This window comes from Globicephala melas, chromosome 20, assembly GCF_963455315.2.
Source record: "Globicephala melas chromosome 20, mGloMel1.2, whole genome shotgun sequence".
In the NCBI taxonomy this organism is placed as follows: Eukaryota; Metazoa; Chordata; class Mammalia; order Artiodactyla; family Delphinidae; genus Globicephala; species Globicephala melas.
In genome coordinates this window covers 26,409,254-26,435,587 of record NC_083333.1, presented here as the reverse complement: position 1 = coordinate 26,435,587, position 26,334 = coordinate 26,409,254, and the positions used below count along the sequence as shown (strand labels likewise).

Genomic DNA, 26,334 nt, shown 5'->3' with positions numbered 1-26,334 from the left:
TTGCCCGCCGTGGCTCTATGGTAACAAGATCATTCATGCTTCAGCCAGAATCTGTTTCCTTTCCTGCTGTCTCGTGGTTTTGTGGCTGGAGCTCTAGGCTCCAGAGCCCCACTGCTTAGGGTTTCCCATGTCTTAGCTGTGCAATCTTGGGCAAGTTGTTTAGCCTTTCCTGTTTTTAATCTGAATAATGGAACTCATGCATGATAGCAACGAGGATTGCGATGCAGAATTCCTAACCTCCAGTAAAGTCTCAACACATGGCAGCAGCCCTTGCCTTTTCTAAGTGCTTTTGATTTAGGCTGCATGTGCCTCCGAGCCGGTCTCTTGGGGAGAAGGCAAGCCTTTTCTGGGCACAAACAGATGCTCTTTCCTTCCTCCAGTCCCTTTTCTGTCCATCTCTCCGGAGGCCCAGGAGGGCATCTGGTTGTCAGGGGCTGCCCTGCAGCAGAGCTGGGGCTCTGCCCACCTCTCCCCAGAGACAAGAACAGAAAGCGCGGCCATCTGCGGGAGCCCCCTCCTCCTCAGCCCCAGAGCCCGACAGACACCTTTATCAGAAGCCCAGGACGGCCTCTTGCAGATAATGTGGTTCATCTTTCTGTTAGCTCAGTTCTGGGAAACACAGCGGGGATGGGCCCACTCTGTGCCCAAGGACGGACGCTCAGCAATAAATTTGTTCTAGAAAGTCTCACTTGGCCCTTAATTCTGAGACTGGGCAGTGTCCACCTGGGGGGCCCTCGGTGTGGTCTGGGCTGTACGCCGACCTTTGACCTGAGTTATCCACCAACCTCACACCACGTGGTCCCCATTTACAGATGAGAAAACTGAGCCCTGGGAGCTCAAGTGACTTTTCTCAGGTCAGAGAGTGACAGTGGGATTGTCACACCCAGGGCCTGTGGTCCTGATCCAGAGGCAAGGGGAGGCCTCGGGGGGGGGGGGCGTGCGGGTGGCTGGGGGGGGGCAAGGCTAGGCTCTCTTGCTTGTCCCAGGGGTCACTGGTGGGTGAAGCTCTGGGCCTCAGGACTCTGGGGACCACATGGAACATTCCTTCCAGGGTCCCTGTTTCCCAGACGTCTTTAGCTGATGTCTATGCTAAGGCTCTGTGGAGCCCAGGGCTCTGGCTGTATCTTTCTTGTGCATTCTTTTCTCCCTCCTGGATAAACAAGACATTTAGTGTCACCACCCACCTTTCTGGAAATGTCCCAACTCCCAGTGGTCAGGGCAGCGTGCTGATAACATGATGATGAACAGTGACAGACAGGCCTCCTGAGTGGGGCGTGGGGCGGGGAGGGGGCTATGTCATCTGTTCTCTCCCTGGCAGGGGGATGGAGGGGCCACAGTCCCCAGAAACCTGAAGTTTGACTCAGCAATGATAATATTAACTGTGGTTCCCTTCCCTCGGACTAGACAGTTCACAGAGCAAGGCCACATGCTTGTCTCCTTCCACGCTCCTGATCACCTCCTGTCTGGATTGTTACCGCCTTACAGATGTGACTCAGACCAAGGTCACACAATCCAGAGGTTCTGACTCCACATCTGGATATCTGGACTCATTTCAGCAAACTCCATGGCCTCTGTGCTCTGCCACCACCCCTCGACCCACAACCCCGTCACCTTGTCCCGGCTCAGCTCAACCCTCCTGCCACCTCCTGTCCCCAGCCTAGTGAACAGTGTCTCTCCCTCTAGGCCAGGGGTCTTCTGAAACCCAGTGTCTCCCTCACCCTCTGAGTTTACCATCTCAGGAGGGTAAACGAGACCCAGCGAGCTCATTGGGGGGTTACTAAACACGGCTCAGTTCCAACCCGCACTGGGGATTCAGACACCAATCAGACACCATCCTGTCCCCAAGGATCCCATGGGGACAACCTGTTGTTTTATTCTCTAGGTGCACTGGCTGCCCCAGAGCCCTGACGTGTTACTCTCAGGGTGGGTGAGGGGGTGGGTTCACATGCCTGGAGCCTGGGGCAACAGAGCCCCCAGAGGTGGCCTTTGCAGCACATAGTGGAGGGCCTCGCCCTGAGCCCCAGGCCCTCTGCCAGTGGCCTGGTATCCTGGGGATTTTCCCAGGTTGCACTGCAGAAGTTGCCCAGGCCCCCGAGAAAGGGCCCCAGGTGATTCCCAAGAACAGGGAACCAAGGAATGAAAGAGCCTCTGCCCAGAACAGTGGGAGTGAAGGGCCCAGGGAGGGGGCAGGGCCTCAGGTCACCGAGGCTCCACCCCAAACTGTGCTGACGTCAGGCCCTGGTGACACCCTGAGGTGTCCATCCAAGACCTTCTCATCTAACCTCGGGAGAAGGAAATTCAGGGGGGTGAGGGACTCAGAATAGATATGGGCAGTCATAGAGCATTTGTGTGGGAAGGAACCTTCCAGAAAGTGACAGGATCTGCCCAGCGTCATGCTTTATGGCAAACACCAGACCAGAGTGAGTGAGGTCTTCCAATTCCTCTATAAGGGAACAGGATTAACCAACATAACTGACCCTGCTAGGGTTGGGGCCAAATTATGCGAACCAAAATGCTCAGAACCCAGTGTTCACAAACGCTGGGATGTGTGTGTTTGGGGTGGGTGGACAGGTGTGGGAAGACAGGCCCGTGCAGCTGTGAGAATCACACACGCCCAAGTCCCATGGGCAGGTCCCAGCAGCTAGAACAGGCAGAGACACACGTCCCGGCCTAAAGGCTTATAGGTCAAGTTACACCAAAGGTGCAGTTAAGACCTCAAATCCTTCTCCAAAGTCAGGGGCTTGGAACTTGCCAGAAATTTCAAGGTAGGTATTCAAGCTTCAAGTTTTCCATTTTGTTAGTTTCCTCTGATTATCTGTAGGCAGCTCTAGTCTGATAGCTCGAAGCAGAACTTAGCCTCAGCAAAGGCCACTCGAATTTCACAGATCTGGGATTCCAACCATCAGAGAAAATTAGCACTTTGTTTTTATTTCATTTTTTTAATTGAAGTATAGTTGATTTACAATGTTGTATTAGTTTCAGGTGTATAGCAAAGTGATTCAGATATATATATATTTTTTCAGATTCTTTTCCCATATAGGTTATTACAAATATTGAGTAGAGTTCCCTGTGCTCTACAGTAGGTCCTTGTTATCTATTTTATATACAGTGTGTGTATATGTTACTCCCAAATTCCTAATTTATCCTTCCCAGCACTTTCTTTCAATCAAGACTCCCTGCCAGTGTGCTAGCAATGCAGGGTGACCCGTCTCTAGAAGCATCTACTGAGCTCCTTCCCAGAGCAGCCTGTAACCACTGAGGGCCTACTGAGGGCAGGGATTGGACTTAATTCACCTTTATCCCCAAAGGCAAACTTCAATGAACGTTCAATGTTTGTGGAAGGACAGACACCTGTTAAAGGAGAACCAATTACTAACAGCTAGACCTAAATACAAAATAATTGGTTAACAATGGAGGGAAAGAGAAGTGGTGGGGGGAGGTGCCTCAGAGAATCAGGAAAGTTTTAGGGCACAGATAAGACTTCAGCTTTGATTTTAGGTGGAAGGGACCTCAGATACCAGCACTGGGGGAGGGTTTACTGGGAGCCCTGTCCGGGAAGGTACCAGCCCAAAGGGACCCACTGAGGGGTCCCATTGAAGGTCAGTGGGAGGGAGTCTGGTGGCCTCTGCCACCCGGATCCCCTTCTCTTAAAACAAAAACCCAGGCGAGGGAGCTGCTAACAGCTAGGGAGCTTTCACTTTGTGCTGTGTACTCTCCTGGGCCACTTTATTAGTAACGATCATTTACCAATGGAAGTCACTCCTCTAAAAAGATTCTCGTAGGATTCAGGCCGCGGGTCTCAGGAGTGCATCGCCCCTGAGGCTCACTTGGAATAGAACTCCGTTTGGGAGGCTACTCAGGAGGCAAGGGACACAGGGGAAAGCAGGAGGATCAAAGGCAGGTCACCAGGCCCAAACCCTTCTTACACCCGCTCCGGGCCTGGCCTCGGGGCCCGGCTCCTCCCCCATCTCGTTTCCCGTAAGAGGCTGGGATGGAATCCACACCCAGGCGGCGCCGACCCTGGGGGCTTCCATCTCCCTCGTCCTGGGCCGGGGAGGGAGGCAGCAGAAACGCCCCGGGGCGGGGGCTATTGTTGTCTGGTCACTGCTCGGAAGGGAGAAGAGCTTCAGGAGGGTCTCGTGCTAGGCCCCCGGGGGGAGTCGCGCCCCTGACCCCGTGGCCCCAGGTTGGGGGGGGGGGTCAGGGCCGGAGCGCAGCCAGGCGGGGGCGCCCCGGGGCCCCACCGGCCCGGGTCCAGGATGGCCTCCCAGCCCGAACCGGCCCCCGACGAAGCTCCCGGGGTCTCGGGCTTTCTGATTTGAACCGCGGAGGCCGAGCGGCCCGGCTGAGGTTCCCAACCGCCATTGGCTGCGGCGACGCGGTGACATCAGCGCGGAGGGGCGCGGGAGGAGCCTGGAAGGGGAGTGTCCGAGAGGCTCCCAGCCCCGAAAGCCCGAGAGCCAGAGAGAAACCGACGCCGCGCGGACATGGGTCGTCAGCCCCGGCGCCTCGCGGAGCCCACGGAGGGGAGAGCGCAGTCGCGCCGCCCCGGCGCTCACGTCTCTGCGGACCCAGGTAGGCGACGGGCACCCGCTTCTGGCCGTGACAGCCACCTGCGCCCTGCGGGGCCTGGGTGGGCTCGGTTGGGGGACCTCGAGCCGCCCTAGGGAGCAGAGGGGATTGAAAAAACCGCGATAGGGGCGGTGGGGAGGGGAGCGGGGCAGAGCTCCCCACTTCTGCGCCCGCCCCGTGTGGCAGGGCTGGGGCCCGGGCGAGTGCGGGGCGGCCCGGGTGTCTGGGACCGGGGCCACGCACCCTGTGTCCGTGCAGAGCGGGGCTGGGGAGGACGGGGTGGCAGAGAGTCCGGCGAAATCCCGCTCCCAATCGACTTCCTCTCCCCAGACTGGGATTCGCCGGTGCCGCCTCGGGCGCTGCTGGGGGTGGGGATGACGGTGCGGTGGGACGGGGGACCTGGCTTTTAACGTACCACCCCTTTGCCCGGGTGTGTGTCCCTGGGGGCAGGAGCACAGCCCTCGGCGGCGCGCGGCCCGCGGTCTCCCCGAGGGGGGCGTGAGTGCACAGAGTACTCCATGAATAAGAACCGGATTATTCGCCCGTAGTGGCGGAGGCGTGTACACTATCTCTCGTACGCGCGCTGCAGCACACGCCGCCCAATGTCACCGGGCCGGGGAGAAGAGGGGCGAAGAGCTGCCTGGAAGGGGAACGGCCGAGGGAACAAATGCTCTCTCCCCACCCCTCCCTCCCCGCCCGGCCCCCGCCCCGCGCGCCCGCCTCCTTGGGAGACCTGGAGGCCGAGGCGGGGGGAGGCCGAGGCGCCGACCGGCGGGGTGGGGCCGCTTCCGAACCCGGGAAGGGGCTACGCGCGGGACCCGGCGGAGCGCTCCCGGCCTGGCCACGAGCCGGGAGCGGTCGGTTAATGATTTAATCGCCCGCTTGGGGCGGTGGAACTGGGATCGGCCGTCTTTAGCTCCGCCCCCTCCCTGGAGCGCCCCCCATCGGGGGCACAAAACTGCCCCCCTGCCCGGGCAGCGTCCCGATGAGCCACTCTGCGGGCCGGGCCGCCTCCGGTGAGTGCTGAGCGGGAATCGGAGCGAGGGCTGGAGGGCCGAGGCTAGGCGGGCTTCCTGGGGGAGGCCGGAGCCCGAGCCGGGGCGTGTGAGCGTGCGTGCGTGCGTGCGTGCGTGTGTGTGTGTGTGTGTATGTGTATGTGTATGTGTATGAGAGAGAGACTGGGGGAGGGGTGCTCTCTGCTAACTCAAACCAGATTCCTTGTTTCCCGATGAGACGCCGCAGCCTGCGCTTTGGAAGTTTTCTTTTTTTCCCCGGGAGAATGGAGGGGAAATACAATGCTTTTTCTTTTCTTCTTGCAGCCCCTTGCAATCTGACAGGCTCCCACGTCCCCGGGCTGCGTCCACAGTGCCTATTCTTTGCTCTCTATCTGAGCAGTTGAACGGGGCAAGGGTCCCTGAGCTGTGTGAAGCCCCCAGGTCCTCTTTAGGGTGTTTGGGTGCTGGGGGGGGAGGAGACTCCCTCATCCTTACCCTCAGAGGCCATCTGGACCAGAGCAAGCTCTCCCCATCCAGCCCGCGTAAACAATGAGAGGCCCGGTTACAGGAGGGCTTCCAGCACTGCAACTTCTTTGCACAGTCTGGGTTTCTAATAACTCCCCACCCCCTCGGCCCCCTTTCTGAGGCTGGGGTGGAGGAGGGGACCACCGGCAGGATGGACTGAATTTTAAGAGAACAAAGAACAGGGCACAAAGGAAGGGGAAAGCCGAGCTGTGGATTTCCCCCCAGGAACGGGGAGTTTGCTGGACCGGGGCTGGACCCAGCCAAGCCTGTAGGTGGCCCCAGGGCTCCCGAAGCAGTAACGGGGCACCCACTCGTGACTTGGGAGGCTCCGTCCCTGGGGGGAAGCTAGGACCCTGTGTGAGTCTGGGGGTGCCTGTGGGTTCCAGCTTACATCAGCTGCCCTGTGTGAGCTGCCATGTGACGGACCGATTAGTGTGGTTTATCTCCTCCGAACTTGGACTCTGCCCCTCCAGTCCTTGGGGACAGCTGCTCCTTCCTACAAACAGGGGGTTCAGTGAGCCTTGGGAGATACCCAAGTGGGTTCTCCTGGTCTTCCCAAGGATTCCGGTGACCCCTGCAGGGACTGAAAATAAGACAGTGGTTTGGGGTCTCAGCCCCTCTGCCATCTCCCTGAGTTCCTGGAGTCCCTGCTCACTGATGACCATAGCTCACGTGACACTCCGTAGCTCAGGCCTGGACCTTGAGCATTCCTTCCATTTTTCTGGGATTCCCACCTTTCTCTTTCTTGACCCCGCTCTTCCATTTCCCTCTCATTTCTCTCACCCCCGCCCACTCACCGATTCTCCTTCCAGTCCGATGTACGGACACACCCAGCCTGCTGCTGTCCTGCTGCCCTCACAGGACTGGAGCCCCCAGCACGTGAGAGTCTAGTCTACAAAGTGGGGAGGTGGGGATGGGCAGATGTTGACCTGGGAGAGGGCTCGGAGACCCTTCTTTGCATGTCAGGAACTTTCCCAGCAGGGCCTCGGGTTGGCTCTGGTTCAGGGATCCTAACCGCCTCCACCTTTGGAGTGGTTGATTGATTTCTGCGGCCAGGACAGGCTGTGCCCAGGTGTGGCAGGCAAGGTGTTTGCAGCTGGCCACCCCTCTGTCGCCCTCCTCCCTGCCCCCTCTCCTCTGATTTGGAAGGTGGGAATGGACACGGCTCAGAGGCCGGAACCGCCTCCTGTGGCTGGAGCTTCCACAGGCTCCGAGGATCTTGTCCCTGTGGGAGGAGGGAGGAGTCTGTCCCTTGGAGGAACAGGACCTGGGTTGATGCCAGAGATAAGGCTTGGGGGCGGAGGGAGAGGGGTTGAGCAATCTGGCCCTGGAAGCTGAGAGAGCAGCTGTCTTCTGACCTATGTACTGGAGGCTTTTCCTCAACCTTGGGAAAAGGAACCGAGCCCTGGACCCTTCTGGCAGAGTGTCCTGAGGGCCAGCACCTCGGGGGTGCTCCGGAAGGCCGGGCCCCTGCCAGCGTGCTCTGGACAGGGAGCTGGGGTGCGGGACTGTGCTGGGAGGGGCTCGTGCGCATGGCTGGACCTGGCTTCTTGGCTTGCAGGGTGTTGGGAAGGAAGTTGAGCCGTGAGCATCCCGCATTCCCACTCACTGTGTCCCTGAAGCTCTAGCTTAAAATACAAGGAGGCTTGGGCTTCCTTCCAGTAATGTACATCAGAGTCTCCCCCAGGCACTGCCAGCTTGCAGCTCAGGACTCCCGGCCAGGGTGGCAGCACCGACATCCAGAGCCCTCCTTTGCCAGCAGGTGGGGCACTGGTGGTCTCCACTCAGCCTCCCAAACTGCAGAAGGGTCTCTCTTTTGGGTCAGGCGAGCACAGTTTGGGGTTACCCAGACTGTAAGAAACTGTTGGCATTTCCCCCTCATTCCTTCATCCCAGGGGCTGAGGGCATCTGAAAAGCCACAGTGCCAGGGCAAGAAAGATCCCTGGGGCTGTATTCAGGGACAGCATCTCTTGCTCAGCCAGCGCTGCTCAGACCACCGTCTTCTGCCCTGGCCATCAGGGGTGACAGATGGTGTCAGCCAGGGCAGCCTCTAGCCTCCCTGGGAGAGTCTCTGGGTTCTTATACCTGCATCCAGGCAGTTCTGGGGGTAACTGAACTTGGTCTGCAGACCCCAGCTTCGGATCTCCCCAATGTGGTGACAGTGAAGCCAGGCTCTGTGTTCCGGCGTCTGTTCCCTGACCTTCCTTCCCCTCCACACTCAGGTTTCCACTCCCTGCAGCCCTTCTCTGTTCCTCAGAATGTTGCCCTTGGTCCTGAGGGTTTAAGGCTCAATCAGATGGTGGGAGTAGAGAGCCAGAGGGAGCACAGAAGAAACTTAGGGCTGGCAGTGCCATTTGTGGACACCTGTAATGAGAGTCAGGTTAGGTCCAAAGGACCAGGCTATATTTTATTGGGGGCTGACCGTGTTGAGATTTTGTGCATTACTTGTTGCTGGTAGCTGGTCCCCCAGATTCCTACGTTTGCTAACCCACATCCTAGGGAGGAATTGGAGGGCTTTCTCTTTTCCCACCTCCGCCTCATCCACCGTGTTGAACTGAGATCGGAAGGAGCTGAAGTCCTGTCTAAGAAAAGCCAGGCTCCTCCCGCATCTCGAAAAGGTTAAAGGAGAAGGGAAGGCAGATAGGGAAAGAGACCAAGTCTCAGGGCTGCTCGATCCCACTGCTCGTCTGGACTACAATCTATAGCTGGGCTTCGGACGCCCAGAGGACACCCACCGCCCCGCCCCGCAACAGTTCATCTTGGGACCCCCAGGGACTTTGAAAGGGGTCATCCTGGGAGCCTTTTGGATTAGGTGTCCTCAGGTGACACTGAAGGTATGTGTTCTCTTTGAACTAGGGGAGTGACCGTGGCCAGAGCATCACTGGGGATGCTGGAATTCTCCTACCTTTCAAGGTATAGACATAAGGCACCTGCTGAGAAGGAACACGTTATAGCATCATTGTCGCAGCAAACACGTTACGAGTGCTCATCCCTTATGCATCCTCGTGTAAGGGCTTTACCTGTGTTAGCTTATTTAATCCTCACAGTAGTTCTAGGAAGTACACGGTATTATCAGTGGCTTTGAAAACTAATGAGGAAACCGAGGCACAGGTAACTTGCCCGGTGTGGCCCAGCCCGCTCGTGATCAGGGTGTCTGGCACCGGGGTCCCCCAGGCTTGCACGTTCCATCTTGCAGGGTCAAGGTGGAAATTCACCAGCCTGCCCCAGAGCAGCACCAGATGCACCTGGCTCCCTCTGGCGACCCACTCCTCAGCTGAGCACTGTGCTCTCCGTAGAAGCGAAGTGAAACCAAGCAAGGTCGGGCTGATCTGATTTCAAGCCCTGCCTTCTGAGGCCCCAGGCAGGAGGGAGGAGCAGTGAGGCTCCCACCAGGCACCCCTTCCCTGGTTTCTGGCCACACACACACACCCCTCCCTCCCTCCGTCCCTCCAGGAAGAGCCTGTAAACAAGGAAATTTGCTGAATGCCCTTGAGCTCTGGAGTCTTGGCTCCGGAGCTGTCACTTCCTGTCACTCCCAGGTCACGGCTCACTCCTGTCCCTCTGGAGCTGTTGTAATGAGGGGGGTGGGGTGGGCGTGGTCCATATTTCCCAGCATTTATCTGTACTTTCCCTGGAGTGTGGGAGAGCCCAGACTCAGGATATTTTAAGCCAAACGCTATGCAAAAGTGTTTGCCCCGTGGATGTTCACGCGTCCATAACTTTCATCAGATCTTAGAGTCCAGCGCCCCAGTGATGTTTATGACACGCCCCCGATACACCTTTGGGTAAAGTGGGAAAAGCCCAGGGTTCAGAATCAGGCAGACTTCAACAGCTCTGTCCTTAGCAGCTGTGTGACTCGGGTGAAGCATTTAACTCTCAGCCTTAGTTTGCTTGTCTGCAAGATGGGGACGATGATGATAACTCCAGGGGATTGCTGGGAAGAGTACATGTGATAAAGTCTTTCAGATGCCTAGAACAGAGTTATTACTTGGCCCCCAAAAGGCAGTTTAATCAAAATGAAGCAGCTAGCTTGGTACAGAGTAAAGGCTCAGTGAGGTTCACTCCCTTTCTCATACTTCCTCTGTGACCCATGGTCCAGGGAGGGCATATCCACCTGGGCTCCATGCGTAGGATCTAAGATATCACTTCCCACTCTTTAAACTAGACTAGACATTACATTTTCCAGCAATCAAAGGGTAAATTAATTATCCAAGCTACAGTGTGTTTTCCCACAACTCAGCCTGTCTAAGTGACTGGTATCATTTTCCTAAAACTGTAAGAACGGTAACTTCTCTGAGATGGTTGAGAATACCTGCGTGAATCCAGTGGTGAGTATCATGATGAACAGAAGTACCCCTAGAGCAGCACCACCGTCGATAGGACTATAAAGCCAGGCACATAAAGAACTTTGCAGTTTTCGAGTGACCACATTTTTAAAAACTACAGACAGGTGAAATCAATTTTAATATGCTTTACTTAAGCCAGTGTGTCAAAAATACTGTCCTTTCACCATGTAATCATAAAAAAATTAATGAGATATTTTACATTATTTTTTCATACAAGGCCTTCAAAAAGCCAGTGTGTATTTTACAACTATAACACATCTCAACTTGGAGGCTACGTTTTATAAATAACCAGAATTTGGATTTCCTAAAATGTGCAGCTAAAAGGGCAGATATTCACACACTCAGGGTGTTTTAAACGTACTTCAGTTTTCCAATAGCTGAATCAAGCATTAAATTTTCATTTAAAATAATTAAAATGAAAGAAAAATTAAAAATTCAGTTCCTCGGTGGCACCAGAAATATTCCAAGCATTCAACAGCCTGATGTGATTAGTGACTACTGTGTTGGATGACTTAGGTTTTGAACAGCCCTGTAAACGCCAGGAACAGAGATCTTCATTGTCAGTAGTAGTATGCAACATTATGTTGGCAAGTGGAGCAAATTTAACGAGATAAGAATGAGGAATGGGGGAGGCAGAATTATTATTAGTTGCAGATGATGGGCTGGTCTACTTGCAAAGCCCGAAAAATTTAATTATACAGTTGATTAGGGTGTGTAAGATAGTACAAGCTTAGTAGGGTGTCCATTAAAGAGAGATAAATTTTATTTATTTATTTTTTCCTTATACATTTATTTATGGCTGCATTGGGTCTTCATTGCTGCACGCAGGCTTTTCTCTAGTTGCAGCGAGCAGGGGCTACACTTTCTTGCGGTGCACGGGCTTCTCACTGCAGTGGCTTCTCTTGTTGTGGAGCACGGGCTCTAGGCACGTGGGCTTCAGTAGTTGTGGCACGCAGGCTTAGTAGTTGTGGCACCCAGGCTTAGTAGCTCCGCGGCATGTGGGATCTTCCCAGACCAGGGCTCGAACCCGTGTCCTCTGCATTGGCAGACAGATTCTTAACCACTGCGCCACCAGGGAAGCCCGAGGTACAAATTTTAAAATTGTAGCTTTCCCACATACCAGCTACAACCAGTCAGAAGCTATAGCTACATAAAAGGGGCAGGGTACAAACCGCTTTCACAACGAGAGGCCATAACATAACTCAGGATAAACTTGCAAGACATGTGTAAGGCTTGTAGGAAGAAAACCCACAAAATTTAATGGAGAATGTCTAAGAGACTTGAATAAATGGATATGAAGGCGTGATGCTGTGATAGTTACTTCTTCCCAAATTAATTTATTGTTTGCTTTCAATGCCAATGTAATTCCGTCAGGATTTCTTTTGGAACTGAATAAAATGTTTCTAAAGTCCATCTGGAAGACTAACTGCATTAGAAAAGACAAGACATTTTCAGAGAAAAGTTAGTGCAGGGATATTATTCTACTAGATACTCAAAACATATTTTACAGAGTTGACAGTATAGACCTGGTTTAGGAATGAACAGAGATCAATAAGCAGAAGAGGAAGTTTGGAGAAACCGTGGGGAGTATCTGTATATATCTGACGAAGGTAGCATTTGACTCTTCACTCATATTTTATAGCAGTTTTATACAGAACCAGTAACGCACTTTACTGTTATATTTTTAATTTCTTATAAAATTGCGGGTCATTTAAAATAGATAAGCCACAGACCTATCTTTGTATTTCCTTTGAGTATTTTTTCTCCATGAGTAGTTTTTCATTATTACCTTACCTAGTCGTTTTAGAAGGAGTGAATATTTTCATAAAACTTGGGAGTGGGGGAGGTCTTTGCTTCATAGTACTAAAGCCAGACATTGTACGACAGATTTGACCGTGTAAAAATTAATAAGCACTCTACGGAAAAGAAAACCACAAAATCACCACATGGAAAATGGGCCTATGATACATTTGCAGGAATATTTGCAAAATATAGTCAACATTTTTAAGAGCCTTCATAGTTTAAGTCATGCAAACCCATTGGAAAAGGTGAAGCCGCCTTGCCCCCGCGCAGAAAACGTGCAGAAGCCTTCGACAAGCAGTTCACAGGGGAGATGATATTTTTTTAAATGCTCACCCTCTTAGTAATAGAAGGAATGAAAATTATAAGTTTGAGCGTGGTGCTGATTGTGGGTTTTTTGTTTCCAATTCCGCTGAGGACACAGTAACACCTGTTGTTGGACACCATCGTCCTGTGTTGGTGAGACTGCAACTTGGTAAAACCTTCTGGAGAACAAGTTAGGAAGAAGAAACAAAAGTAATTTTACTCACTTATAAGTAGGTATCCTCCAGAAATAAGGACTTGGACAGACTTAGCTGGAAGGCTATTGGTTACAGCGTTTGAACAAAACTGAAACAACTAGCATTCAGCAGTGGTCTGCTGGATGTAAAACTGAGGCTCTTAGGACCTAATCTAAAATAGTGTAGCATTAGTTATGAACGTGTAACTGTTTTCACTCAAACATAAACAATGGCCGGCTTTATTCATCCCTCTACAATGGAAAGTGCTGCTTGTATTAAAAAAGAGGGAACATGTCTAAATCAGCAGAATCCCAGAGAAGCAACACACCAAGTCCCTTACAGAATGTACAGTTTGAATAGATACACTTTAGAAAGTAACAAGAGATAGGCGATACGAACACTTTCTTTAACCCAGTATATAGGTGAAATGAACACTTTCTTTAACCCAGTATATTCCAAATTTTTTTTTTTTTTTTTTTTTGCTGTATGCGGGCCTCTCACTGCTGTGGCCTCTCCCGCTGCGGAGCACAGGCTCCGGACGTGCAGGCCCAGCGGCCATGGCTCACAGGCCCAGCCGCTCCGCGGCACGTGGGATCCTCCCGGACCGGGGCACGAACCCGCATCCCCTGCATCGGCAGGCAGACTCTCAACCACTGCGCCACCAGGGAAGCCCGGGCCCACTCTTTTAACTTTGCTGGGTGAGCCCTGGCTTCTGCTTCAGGGTGGTCCTCCCCACCTCTCACCTCCTGGGGGATCAGAACATTGGGAGGGGTCCTCAGAGCAGGAAGCTGGGATGAGAGCTTGTGTAAGGAGGAGCCCATCCGAACCGTCCCTGGGAGCAGGTCTCTGATGGGGGAGTCAGTCAAGTGAGTCTTGGCCCCAAGGTCTTATCTTAGACGAACAGCCTCCCTAATCCCACCCTACCCCCATCCCTCCGTCCATGTGCCGTGTTCTCAGCTGCGGACATCTGAATAAGCCACAGAGCATCACCTCACACAGAAAAGCTTGTGCTCCAAGGTCTGCCAGAAACGGGCTCACACCACCATTTAGTAGCTGGGAGAGTGAGCAAGGGCATTCGTTCCACGTGAGCCTCCGTTTCTCTTTACGATGGAGGCAATCGTGACACCCTCCTTGCGGGGTCAGAGGCACAAACTTAACGAAGTCTGCACAATGCCTGGCGTGCAGCAGGCACCCAATCAATGAGAACTGCTGACAGCACTGCTAGTTCTGCCTTACTGGTGGTCATGGGCAGCCAGTGGCTGGAGCGCGGGGGTGTCCTTGTGTGACCCCGCCCCTTCTCGTTTCCTCTGCTCCTTTGTAGCCATCAGGAGAGCTGAGCTGGGGCGGTGGAAGCAGCAGAGACCCAACCTTCACCTGCCCAGGGTTCCACTGGGGGATGGCCATGTGGGAGGGAGGCTGGCCTCCAGCTTAGGGCCTCGGTGTCGCTGGAAATTGGTCATTCTCCGGGGTGTGGGGGGGGGGTGTGGGGATCGTTATTTTTCATCTGCTCGGTTGTGGAGGCTCAAGCAGCTGTTGGGAAGCTGGTTCTTTTGGGGGGGTCCTAAGCTCCCTATTTCCCCTGCCACCAGGTTTTATAATAGATTGCCTGCTTTCTCCTCCCAAACAACTTAAAAATAAAACGAGGATGTGATAAACTTGTCCATCTGGGGTAGATGCAGATTTAGGGGGACGGGAGAGAAAGAGAACAGACCTCGACGGGAGATTTTTCGATATGAGAGTGTGTGGTCTGAGCCCCGCGCTCCCCCGCCCGGCCCCTACCTGGCGCCTTGTATGGGCTGCAGCTGCTGGACCCTGAGAACTTGAGAGTTTAAAGCTGGTTTGGAAATTAAGATTTTTTTTCCTTAAGCCTTTGATGCTTCGGGATTTTTACTATTATTATTATCCAAACAGCACTACCACATTAAAGGAAACTTAAAAAGAAAAGAGCCCGTTTTCCTCTCAAGCCTGACATCACTCCTGAATCTCTCTGCCTGCCCTTTTGCCTTTATTCGTGAACGTGTATGTGTGTGTAGTGTGTGATCACTGTGTAAACAAGCCTGAATTCTGCCTTTTTTCCTTCCACTCGATGTCGTCTGGTAAACAGTTTTCCACGTCCTGCGTGGTCTTCGCTGACCCTGCATTTCACGCCTGCAGGACAATCTGTTGAGTTAATGGCTCCTGGTTTTCTCAACCATTTTCTTCTTGTTGGGTGTTAGGTTGTTTCCAGTCTCTTGCTATTATGAATAAGGCTTCAGTGACTGTCTGTGTCAGGGACTTTTTTCTGCTTTGAAATAGTTCCATAGGGTAGGTTTCCCACCACGGGCGCTCCTGAATCATTCTCGACTGAAAGTCTACTCAAAGAACCCGCCGTAATTGCCGATGCCCCAAGACCACCCTGTCCTGGAACCACTGTCTCTGAGCAGCATTTGACCCCTGTTTTTTCTTTTCTTTTAAAATTAATTTATTATTTATTTATTTATTTACGGCTGCGTTGGGTCTTCGTTGCTGCGCGCGGGCTTTCTCTAGTTGCGGCGAGCGGGGGCTACTCTTTGTTGCGGTGCGCGGGCTTCTCATTGCGGTGGCTTCTCTGATGGCGGAGCATGGGCTCTAGGCGTGCGGGCTCTAGAGCGCAGGCTCAGTAGTTGTGGCGCACGGGCTTAGTTGCTCCGCGGCATGTGGGATCTTCCCGGACCAGGGCTCGAACCCGTGTCCCCTGCATTGGCAGGCGGATTCTTAACCACTGCGCCAGCAGGGAAGCCCTGGTCCCTGGTTTTGTACCACTCCCCCTGCCTGGTGGTACCTAGTACCTGCTGTTGGGTGGGAGGGAAGTCCTTCCCCTCCCCTTTCCAAGCTCAGTGCCACCAAGATGGTAACAGACACAAGAAGGTCTAGCCAGGTGCCTGGCAGTGAGTCAACCCCCATGGCATCTGCAAAGGACCTTTAGCGATTGGGAGACAGGGCACCTGGGCGCCAGTGCCATCTGGGCCCCTCACCAGCTCCTTGGCCTTGGGCAAGTACTTTTCTCCACCCTAGTCGCCCGCCACCGGGCTGGATAATCTCTGGGTGTCCTCCGTCTCAGTCTTAGGAACCGCTGAAGTTGAAGGCATCGTGGATGCCTCCGTGGGAGTCACGTGACATCATGGGTACCGTATTGTGGCACCCGCAGGGGTGTGCAAAAAAATCCACTGAGATGTGATAAGAAAACACCAGAACTTCTGTGTCACATATTGACTTTCTTTAAAAGAAGGAAAACTGAAACATATTCGTTGCTGCATGGATTGACAATGGCCATGTATATAAGCTATAAAAGATACACGTGTGTGTGTGCATAGATTACACGCTCCCTGTTTTGACGTGTGGAGGCCCCTGCACTTTGGGTCCTGCGGGGCTGTTTTCGTGGCTGGAGCCCGGGTGTGGGAATAAAGCCTTCCATCCATGACCCAGGGCAGATCTCTGAATTGATCCTCTCTATCTATGAGTGGGGTTGCTCCACACGCAGGCATTTTAAGGCGATATTTGACACAGATACACAAGTAGTACAGGAGTTATAATAGTGATATTTCACGTTTCTATCCTGGGCTTTTTATTTTTTTTTTATTTAAATGTGGATATTCAGGCTCAGTTTATTTTAAGACGGTGCTTCCTACCACCCTGGTGCAAACGGCGCACTCTCAGATACGAGAGGGCTTGCGGCAGTGTTAGTGAAGGAACAAAAAGCTTCTAAATATCCTGAAGTCAGCTAAAAATAACCACACGGCCCCCACTGAAGTTCCTCCTGTTGTAACAGTGTGCATCAAAGCACCCACAGTTCTCCTCCTTTCCCTGTGCTGCCCATCAGCTGTTGGAATGAAACAGTCTTCCCCTTTCTCTGGGATTCCTTATCTTCACAGGATAGGGCTGGGGAGCATTCCAGAAAGCGCTGGATCTTTCTCTGGCGACAGAAGCCAGAGCCCCTCACCTCTCACAGGGCATCGTGGCCCGCGTCGCGCTGCGTGTCTTGCACAACGCCCTGCAGCCTGTTGTCCCAGCGACAGATGCTGTGTAGCAGAACGCTTCCCCCGTTTTGGCAAAGTCAGGTTCTTCCTGGCGGCAGAAAGTTGCTTGCACCCCGAGGGAAAGGTCCCTGGCCTGCCGGCTGAGACGCACCCCTGGCAGAGGACTCCTGGGCTCGAGCTCCCCTTTGAGCCCGCCCTCCCTGTCCTCCCCTCTCCGGGCCCTCAGCTCCTGGTGTCTCCGGCTCCAAAACCTGCCCTGGATGTGCCCCACTCTGTCCATCTCCTTAACCACACCCTCGTCCTGGCCCCCATCCTCTGCCCTGAATTCCTGCTTCCCCTCCTCCGTGCCTCCCATCCAGCCACTGCCATGGGAACCTCCAAACACGCAGATGGGATGGCTTCCTGCTTAGGGAGGTTTCCTTTGGTACCTAGAACGCCATCCAAACTCCGGCCTGGGCTTCCTGTGAGGGCCCCGTGTGACCTGGCCCCTGGGTTTTCATTCCGTTCCTCAAACACAAGCTTGTTCCCCCCTCAGGGCCTTTGCACGTGCTGTCCCCACAGCCCGCATGTTCTTGGCATGCCTGGTTCCTTCTCGTCACTCGGTTCTCAGAGGGGCCTCCCAGAGCCCGTAACTCCCGCGCTCACCCTCCCTCGTTACCCCCTTGACCCTGAGGACTACGAGATACTGTTTTATTCGCTTGTTTACAGCCCCGTCGCCCACCCACCCACACTCACACCACAAGTGTGCCCAGGAAGTCTGGGCTCATCCACCTCGTTATTTTCACTGCTGTGTCTCCAGGGCCCAGAGGAGTTATGGGGAAATTGGTGGGTGTGCAGTAAGTCAGTGAGTGAGTGAGTGAGTGAGTGAATGAATGAATAAGGGAACGAAGCCACTTGTATCCAGTCCAAGCCACGACCGAAGTCATCGTGTCAAATGCCGCGTTGCTGGGGGCTAGAATCGGACAGGATGGGTGGTGAGAAGGGGGCATGGTGATGGAGGGGCTGGCTGCCCAGTGGCCGTGGCAGTGGGCATTGAGGCATGTGTGCTCTCTGTGCCAGGGTGAGCTTCCAGGTCAGCTGCACGGCGGGAGCCCTGCCTGTCTTCCCCGGGAGAGCTCGGGTCTGTCTGGGAGCTGCTGGGCTGAGGTGGGAGGGCAGTGCTCTCTGGACGGCCCGCCGGGGAGGATGAGAGAGGGTCCAGGCCAGGGCTGTCCTATCCCGTCCCGGGAGCTGAGCTGAGCTGAGGGTGTGCTTGGTGTCGTTGCAACCGGGGGCCTGGCCTTGCAGGGAGGGCTCGTCACCCCTGGCTTACAGGAATGTCCTATGGTCAGTGGGCCGAGGGTAGCAGAATCTGATTCCAGCAGAGGCTGGAGAGATGCGAGTTGCTGCTCCGTTTTCCCTTGCTCTGCCAGGAAAGGGGGATGTGGCTTCCGGGGTGGCAGGGTTGGGGAGTCCCCCTGAGGGTGGGCTGTGGGGAGCGGCTGCCTGTCATCTGGCGGCCTGTTTTAGCCACTTCCCCAGAGCTGGGTCACAGGGCTTAGCCACGCCCCCTCCTGAAGCCGCGGCTCTCTGTGCACAGCCCCTTTCCGGGTGGGTGCTCAGGTCCCCCCAAACTTCCCCCAGGACTGGCCCAGGGCACCTGCTCGTACTTGTACTCAGAGTTCCACCTCCTCACCCCCAAATTGCTCTGTGTTCAAAGCTTAGGGTGACAGTGTCATGAGGGTACCATGAAACCAAGGATTTAAAACAACCCGGTGAGTGAGCTCTTGCCGGCCCTGAAGCCCGGCCTGACCAGCCTGAGCTCTAGCTGTAGGGCCCCAGGGCTGCTGCAGCCCCTCCTGGCTGGGCTGGGGGACCAGAGGGAGCTTCTCCGGAAGCTCAGGACTCGGGACATTTTCATGCTGGATGCTGAAGATGGTTTGCTTTTTCACAAGCTGCAAAGCCTCGTTCCCACACCCCCAGGGAGCGAGACCACAGACGGCAGATAAGCGCTGGCCGGACCTGCTCTACCTTCCTGGGCTGTGGGGCTGTGCAGGGGCCTAGGCACCTCCCTGCCGGCCCCTCTTATCCAGATCTCGAGCTCTACCCTCGAGGACGTGCCAGGGATGGGGGCCCTTCTGTCCTGTAGCCGCGATGGCCAGGATGCCTGGTCCCTGCCGGTGGCCACAGGGGTCTGCACCATCTCTGCCGAGCCCTGGGCAGCTGGGCCTGCGGTTTCCCTTTCTGTTCTTTTTAATAAGCACTTAAGATCAGGGAAACCACAGCGCCTGGCGCTTACTGGCTCTGGGGATTCCTGCCGTTACTTTGAAACCCTTACGCAACTCTGGAGCTTCACGTCACTGATCCTTTACGTTCCCTCCCTTCCCTCCCTCCCTCCCTCCCTCCCTCCCTCTCTCCCTCTCTCTCTTTTTTTTTTTTTTTTGCGGTATGTGGGCCTCTCACTGTTGTGGCCTCTCCCATTGCAGAGCACAGGCTCTGGACGTGCAGGCTCAGCGGCCATGGCTCACGGGCCCAGCCGCTCCGCGGCATGTGGGATCTTCCCGGACCGGGGCACGAACCCATGTCCCCTGCATCGGCAGGCGGACTCTCAACCACTGCGCCACCAGGGAAGCCCCTCCTCCCTCTCCTTTTTATTCTTTCTTTTTTTCAGTTTTCTTTCTTTCTTTTTTTAAATTTGTTTGTTTTTCTGTTCACCTGGTGATTACTATGTGTTTTATTTTCACATGTGCGCGCTCACTCCAGGGCAGGGTTGCCCCCCAGGGGACACTTGGCATTTCTGGAGACATTTTGGTTGTCACAAGCAGGGAAGGGATGCTACTGGCATCTGGTAGGTAGACACCAGGGATGCAGCAGAACATCTTATAATGTGCAGGACGGCTCCCACAGCAGAGAATTCTCTGGCTAAAGGTGTCAGCAGTGTCAGAATCCGCTCCAGGGTAATACAGTAATCTTCTTGAGGCAGCGGCCAGGCTTCTCCTTTCTCTGGACTCTTCCAGCCAGAAGTGGGGAGGGTAACTGACCGGAGATGCTACCCACCAAAGACCAGAAAGAGGCCTGGCATGGAGTAGAGAGAGCACTGGACCAGGAGACCGGCTTCCAGCCCAGCTCTGCTCTTAGGCACATACATCTGGATAAGTCACTTTGCTTCAGTGAACTTGTTTTCTCATCTGGCAAATGGAAGAGCTGAAGAACACAGGATTCCGTGACCAGAGCCAGGAGCTGAACTGCAGGCAGGTTGATGTGGACCCTTTCTATTCTTGCTTCACTGCGCTGGTGGCAGCAGAAGCCCGAGGGATTCTCCAGTACCAAGAGTGCCTTAGAAACCTGGTTTGATTTTCTTCTATGCCGAACGTGTCTGAGGCCGACTCACTCCATCCTCCTTCTCTCTTGTTTAGCCAAAGAGAGTTTTCCCCAACGTTGGCCTGAGAGCCCATGGCTGGCCCAGAGGGTCACATATGGTGACTCTCTCCTGGAGTGATGTGGAGGGGATGACCCTAAGGCCAGTACTTTTCATGTGTCTAGTTTAGGCGTCAGCAAACTATGGCCCAAATCTGGCCCACCACTTGTTTTTATATATAAAGTTTTATTGGGACACAGCCATGCCCATTTGTTTACATACGGTCTACTGCTGCTTTCCTACCACTGCGAAGGTGGAGCTGAGAAGCTGGGACCAAGACCGTGTCAGTCATGAAGCTGAGAACCTTTGCTGTCTGGACCTTTATGGAAAACGTTTGCCAAAACCTGGTCTAGCTGTTCCGTGACTTAATTGTTTAGACGTTAGGTCCCAGGGCATGGGCAGGAGCGAAGGGCCGGCTCAGAGGTAGGGGAAGAGAACTTTCCTGAGGGTCTCGGGGGAAGGAGGAGAGAGAGGAGGGGGAGCTGACCGACTGTAGTGGGTCATCTCAAGGCCTTTCAGGAGTCCTCACCTGAGTCCGCCCAGCCGGGCTCACCTGTGTGGCAGGTGAGCCCCGGTGTCTCGCCACCCTCCCCTGCCCTGGAGCGACAAGCGCTATGACTGCCTGGGGGTTGGGGGGGACCATCTGGCTGGGCATCACCAGCGGGACAAGGAACAAAGAACGAGAGCGAGGGGAGGGGGTTAGAGGACACAGAGAGGTCAGGCTGGGAGCCCTGGAGCCGGGCCGTAGGCTGAAGTGACCTTGTCCTTGGGCTCAGGAGGGCAGAAAGGGAGCAACCCAGGGGCTGGGGTGGAGGTGGGGGGTGGGAGGGAGGTGTTAGCCTTTCAACAGGTGTTTGAGGATCGACTGTGCCACGCACTGCTGGACGGGATTCAGCGGTGACAGGCCCTTTGGAGCCCTCCGGAAGCTCATAGTTCAGTGGCAAGATGACAGTCAGGCCGAGCCGGCAGTGGTAGAATGACAGAGCCAGTGCCTGCTGGGAGCAAGGGCGTCCACGGTGCTGGGGGTCGGGCAGGAGGTGGTCGGGAGGTCTCACCGGGCTGAAGCAGCTTTACTGGAAGAAGTGACAGCTCAGCTGAGCCCCGGAAGACGTTGGGTGAGCCAGGTGACAGGTATTCTAGCGGGGAGCTGTGCATGTCCAGCCCTGGAGTCCGGGAGACAGAAGCTCAGGGCCAGGGTGGACCGCAGGGGTAGGGGAGCAGCGAGGAGTGAGGCGGGAACCGGGTGTCGGATCGGGGGGTCTGCACTGGGGACCGGGTTTTGATTTAGCCAAAAGGTGAAGGATGGGGGAAGGGGAAGCAGGGCCAACTGCGATGTGGTGGCCTAGCTTAGGGCAGCATCGGGGGTGAGGAAGAAACCCGGTGGGACATCCTGGGTTGCCCTTGGCAACAGGGAGGATGGGCCTGGAATGTGGGGGCCGATGAGAGCTGTGCTGTTAGCAGGACTGGTGGCCCAGGACCACCCCCTCACCCGCCAGCCTTGGTTAAGTCCCTGCGCCCACATCACCCCACTCTGCTCAGCCCTGCGCTGCTGGGTTTAGCACTGGGGGCTGGTCTGGCTTCAACACTGGACTTCAGCTTGGCCCTTGCCAGGAGCTGCATGGGTGGTACCTGCCAGGAGATTACAGAGGCTCTCCTGGCCTCCCTGCTGATGCTTTTTGGCTCAGGTTAATCACCTGGGGGTCTGCATTCCCAGGGCGCCTCGGCCATCTAGGTTTTAGTCTCCGCCTCCCTGCACCCCTAGTGATTGAAGACACTGGGAGTTTCCCAGTCTTGGTCTCTGAGAGGCGGAGGGTGGATCCTTGGCAAAGAGCTCGGGGCTCCACTGTGGAGACGTCGCAGGCAGGATCCTCACCTCCGGGATCCTCGGGACACCCACCACGGGCCGGAGGGCTGGGGAGCTGGTCCTGTGGGTCCCGGCAGCTCCACCCGATTCTGATTCAGAGAGTGAGCTGCCGCCCACGTCTGTGGAGCACGTCTGTCCCAGGCAGTGCCTCCCTGGGGCCTGTGCTGTCCTCTCCCTCCTCTAAGGACCGTGACTCAGAATGAGGTGTCCACTGACTCCACAGGGGCTGAGGTCAGGCAGCAGGGAGAACTAACTTACAGCGTGTCTCCGGACCGGCTGTTCACTGGAGTCACGTCTCTCCTGGGTCGGCTGCCTGGAGCTGCCTGTGTGCCTCCGCCTCTAGGGGCGTCCTGGTTGCGAGGTGCGGGAGGCACTGTCCTTTAGAAGAAGGCACTCTCGCTCAAGTCTCAGGGAGAGCGTGCCTGTGGCTACTTGAGCTCAGAAGAGGTGAGCGGAGGTTTAAATAACAGCCACCCCTGAGCAGATGGGCTTTTGTGCTGAGCGGACAGCTGGGTTAACCCTTTCCCTGCTGTTCTCTCCTTGCAGCCCTATGATCTCCTTATCGCCCCCTCCGCCCGCCGGACTTCAGATCTGACCTCAGATCCGCCTGCTGTCTCTGGAGGGGACCCGCTCCTCCCCTCCCCCGCCCCCCGGCAAGATGCCGATCCTCAAGCAGCTGGTGTCCAGCTCCGTGCACTCCAAGCGCCGCTCCCGAGTGGACCTCACGGCCGAGATGATCAGCGCCCCGCTGGGCGACTTCCGCCACACCATGCACGTGGGCCGGGCGGGGGACGCCTTTGGGGACACCTCCTTCCTCAACAGCAAGGCTGGGGAGCTGGACAGTGAGTCCGTGGACGAGCAGGCCGCCGCCTCCTCCAAGCGCGGCCTCCTGTCCCGGAAGTTCCGGGGCAGCAAGCGGTCGCAGTCAGTGAGCAGGGGCGACCGGGACCACAGGGACGTGCTGGGCCCCCTGCGGGACTCGGCCCTCTTCGTCAAGAACGCCATGTCCCTGCCTCAGCTGAACGAGAAGGAGGCCGCCGAGAAGGGCTCCAGCAAGCTGCCCAAGAGCCTGTCCTCCAGCCCCGTGAGGAAGGCCACGGGGGAGGGCGGCCCGGAGGAGGCGGGGCCTCGGCGGAATGGGGCCTCCGCCCCCCACTCCCCAGACCCCCTCCTCGACGAGCAGGCCTTCGGGGACCTGGCGGATCTGCCCATGGTACCCAAGGCCAGCTTTGGGCTGAAGCACGCTGAGTCCATCATGTCGTTCCACATCGACCTGGGGCCCTCCATGCTGGGCGACGTCCTCAGCATCATGGACAAGGGGGAGTGGGAACCGGAGGAGGAGGGGGAGGCCGGTTGCCATGGTGACGAGGACCCAGCAGGCGGCCCCACCCAGGCTCCCCCGCTGGCGGCGGCAGCCCCTCTCCCGGCAAGGCAGGAAGGAGCGGGGGGCCCGGACCTGCCCGCGCTGCCGTCGCGTGCGCTGCCGGAGGAGGGCTGGGCCGCGGGGGCCCCCAGCCCCGGCTCGGCCCGCAGCGGGGGCAGCAGCCACACCACGCGGGACAGCAGCTCCCTGTCCAGCTGCGCCTCGGGGGTCCTGGAGGAGCGCAGCCCCGCCTTCCGGGGGCCGGACCGGGCCCGGGCCGCTCTCCTGAGGCAGCCGGACCCCGAGTTCTCCTTCATGGACGAGGAGGAGGAGGACGAGATCCGAGTGTGAGGCCGGCCGGAGGTGGGGGCTCTTGGCTTTGTCTCCTCCCTGTGCCCCCAGCCCTGCAAGGTCAGCCAGGAGCTTGGCTGCGGGCCCCAGACAGACCCTGGACCTCATGGATAAGGGGCGCTGGCCGAGCCTGGGGGCCCTCGTTGGACTTGGAGCTGGCTGGGGTGCCTGACTGCTTTGCACACCCTGCCCTGCCTGAGCTCGTAGGACGGGGCTGTGTTCTCGCAGCGGGACTCGGCTTTCCTCTCCCTCTCCCGGCCTCCAGTGGATTTCCGCTGTCAACTTGAGTCTCTGCCACGTGCAGCGATAATAGGGCAGCCAGGGGCGGCCCAGGGGCGCAAGGGCTAAGGACACTTGACCTGCCTCTTTACTCCTGGCGTTTCTGTTGTGACGGAATAAACGCCCGTGACGGGTCACAAGTCCCGGCCCCTCCCTCCCTCCATCCCCAGCTCCTGCACGGGGAGCCCCACGGAGGAAAGGCGGACCGAATGTGTACAGTGAACGCGACCCCTTCCGCGGGGTGAGAACAGGATGCAGAACGGAAGGAAGGCCCCGGGGCATCTTGAATTTTCAAGAGGGGGCCCTTGCAGGATGACACTAGGACAGGCTGCAGCCCTTGCTCAGTCCCTCTGGGTTTGTTTGTTCTTGTTGTGTTTAAATCTTTTTAGAACGATACCAGGAACGTGTTTGTAGGCCTGCCACCAGAAGGAAAACGAATCCTTTTAGAAAACCTTTATACTAAGTACTTCCAAACTTTATTTAGAACCGTATGGGGTGGAGGTCTGTGCGTGTCTGTCCTCGGCCCCCTCCCGCATAGCTATTAACAACAACAGGCAGCCAGTGTAGAAAATTTCTGGAAAATGATTATTAAAAAAAATGTCATTCCTATGGGGGGATAAAACCTCTTTTGACTGGGTTGTTCAACCTCCGACTGACTACGTCCCTCTGCCAGCAGAGCCCCCTTCCCCACTTCTGAGTCAGTGGTCCTGAGGGTATAGGGTTGCCAGATTTAGCAACAAAACAAAAACCAGAATGCTGAGTTAAATTAGAGTTTCAGGCATGCAAAGGATGATTTCTTAGTGTAAGTATGCCGCATGCCATGTTTGTAATACACTCATGCTAAAAAATTAGTTGTTGTCTTTCTGAAATTCAGCTTTCACTCTGCGCCCTTAGAACCCCACCCAAGGGGATCGAGTGGAGGTTGGGTGCGAGCCCCCAGGATTCACAGATGAGGATTTTTCTGTCCTGGCAACAGGCTGACTTCACCTTCTCCTGTCGCCTTGTAGCCAGTGGAGGGAGGGGGGCGGACAGAACCGCCACGGGGTCCAGCCAGGGCTGGCGGCGGGTGCAGCTGCCCTAGCCTCCGCCGCGGGGTCCAGCCAGGGCTGGCGGCAGGTGCAGCTGCCCTGCCTCCTGAGTTTTGCCAGATCTGGACTCAGACACCACCTTAGTTCTTGAAATGGGTGCTCACTGGTTTCCAGCCGTGCAGCCCCTGCCAGCTGCCGCCCTTGAAACCCATCTAGACAGCGCTCAGTTCCAGATTCTAAACTGTGTATTTTTTTTTTCCGTGAAAATGTTAAAACAGCAAGGAAACATTAAAATAAAAGGCCTTACAGCATGCCTGGTGTCTGTGTCTGCTTTTTGTCGGGGAGGGGTGGATAGGGGTGAGGGTGCGGATTCAGGGTGCTGGGGCTGCCCGAGCCCCGACGGCACTCGGGGGCCTGAGGGGGCTTCTCTCTCTGTCTCTTTGGGGCCCGCCCCTCCTGCACTACTCTCCAGCTTCTGGAAGGACAACGCCTCACGTGCCCATCGGCCTGGGCAGGCCCTTGTGGGCTCTGGGATTTGGTGTCCCGACTGCCACTTACCACTGGGGGCCCTCGGGCACTTAGTCATGCAGCCACTCTGTGCCTCATCCTCCCCATCTGTTAAATGGGCATCGTGCTGTTCTTACAGGGCTGGGCTGCAGACACAGTCACTGCCGTGGTGTTTGCCAAGGTTTTTTTGGTTTTTATTTATTTATTTATTTGTTTGGTTGCACCAGGTCTTAGTTGCGACAGGCGGGCTCCTTAGTTTCGGCTTGCCGGCTCCTTAGTTGCAGCACGTGGGCTCCTTAGTTGTGGCAGGCAGGCTCCTTAGTTGCGGATCCAGGGCTCCTTTAGTTGCGGTTCGCCAGCTTCTTAGTTGGGGCACGCAGCCTCCTTAGTTGGTGGCATGCAAACTCCTAGTTGCGGCACGCATGTGGGATCTAGTTCCCTGACCAGGGATCGAACTCGAGCCCCCTGCATTGGGAGCGCGGAATCCTATCCACTTCGCAACCAGGGAAGTCCCCCAAGTTGTTATTAAACCGCGGGAGGTACCGGACCTGGACCGTGTGGGGCTGCAGCCGGGAAAGGTGCTGCCCTCCTTCCCCTCGTCCCTTTCACCATCTGACCTGGAGAATCAACTTACAGGGGGTGTGGTCTCCGTTCAGCCTCGTGGCCCTGGTAGGTAGACTCTGGTGTCCCCATTTTATAGCAGAGATGTGCTCCAGAGGCCACATGGCCACCTTCTCCAAAGTCACCGAGTGGCAGAGTCAGAACGTTACTGATTCGAAACCCTTTCCACACTCACAGGCACTTCAAAGCTT

The 26,334-nt window shown here is 55.7% G+C and overlaps 1 protein-coding gene across 3 annotated transcripts; it reads left to right on the top strand.

Annotated features, from left to right (window-relative positions):
- Positions 1–4,386: 4,386 nt before the first annotated feature.
- CDC42EP4 (CDC42 effector protein 4) lies at positions 4,387–25,326 on the top strand. Of its 3 annotated transcripts, XM_060290857.2 has the most exons (3): positions 4,387–4,575; positions 22,218–22,441; positions 22,541–25,326. In XM_060290857.2, the coding sequence occupies exon 3, from the start codon at positions 22,653–22,655 to the stop codon at positions 23,706–23,708; it is 1,056 nt and encodes a 351-aa protein (XP_060146840.1). In that variant the 5' UTR covers positions 4,387–4,575; positions 22,218–22,441; positions 22,541–22,652; the 3' UTR covers positions 23,709–25,326. The 3 variants fall into 3 exon arrangements, with proteins under 3 accessions (XP_060146840.1, XP_060146839.1, XP_060146841.1); XM_060290856.2 differs by lacking the exon at positions 22,218–22,441 and having other exon boundaries at positions 4,389–4,575; XM_060290858.2 differs by lacking the exons at positions 4,387–4,575; positions 22,218–22,441 and adding an exon at positions 5,440–5,588.
- Positions 25,327–26,334: the final 1,008 nt, after the last annotated feature.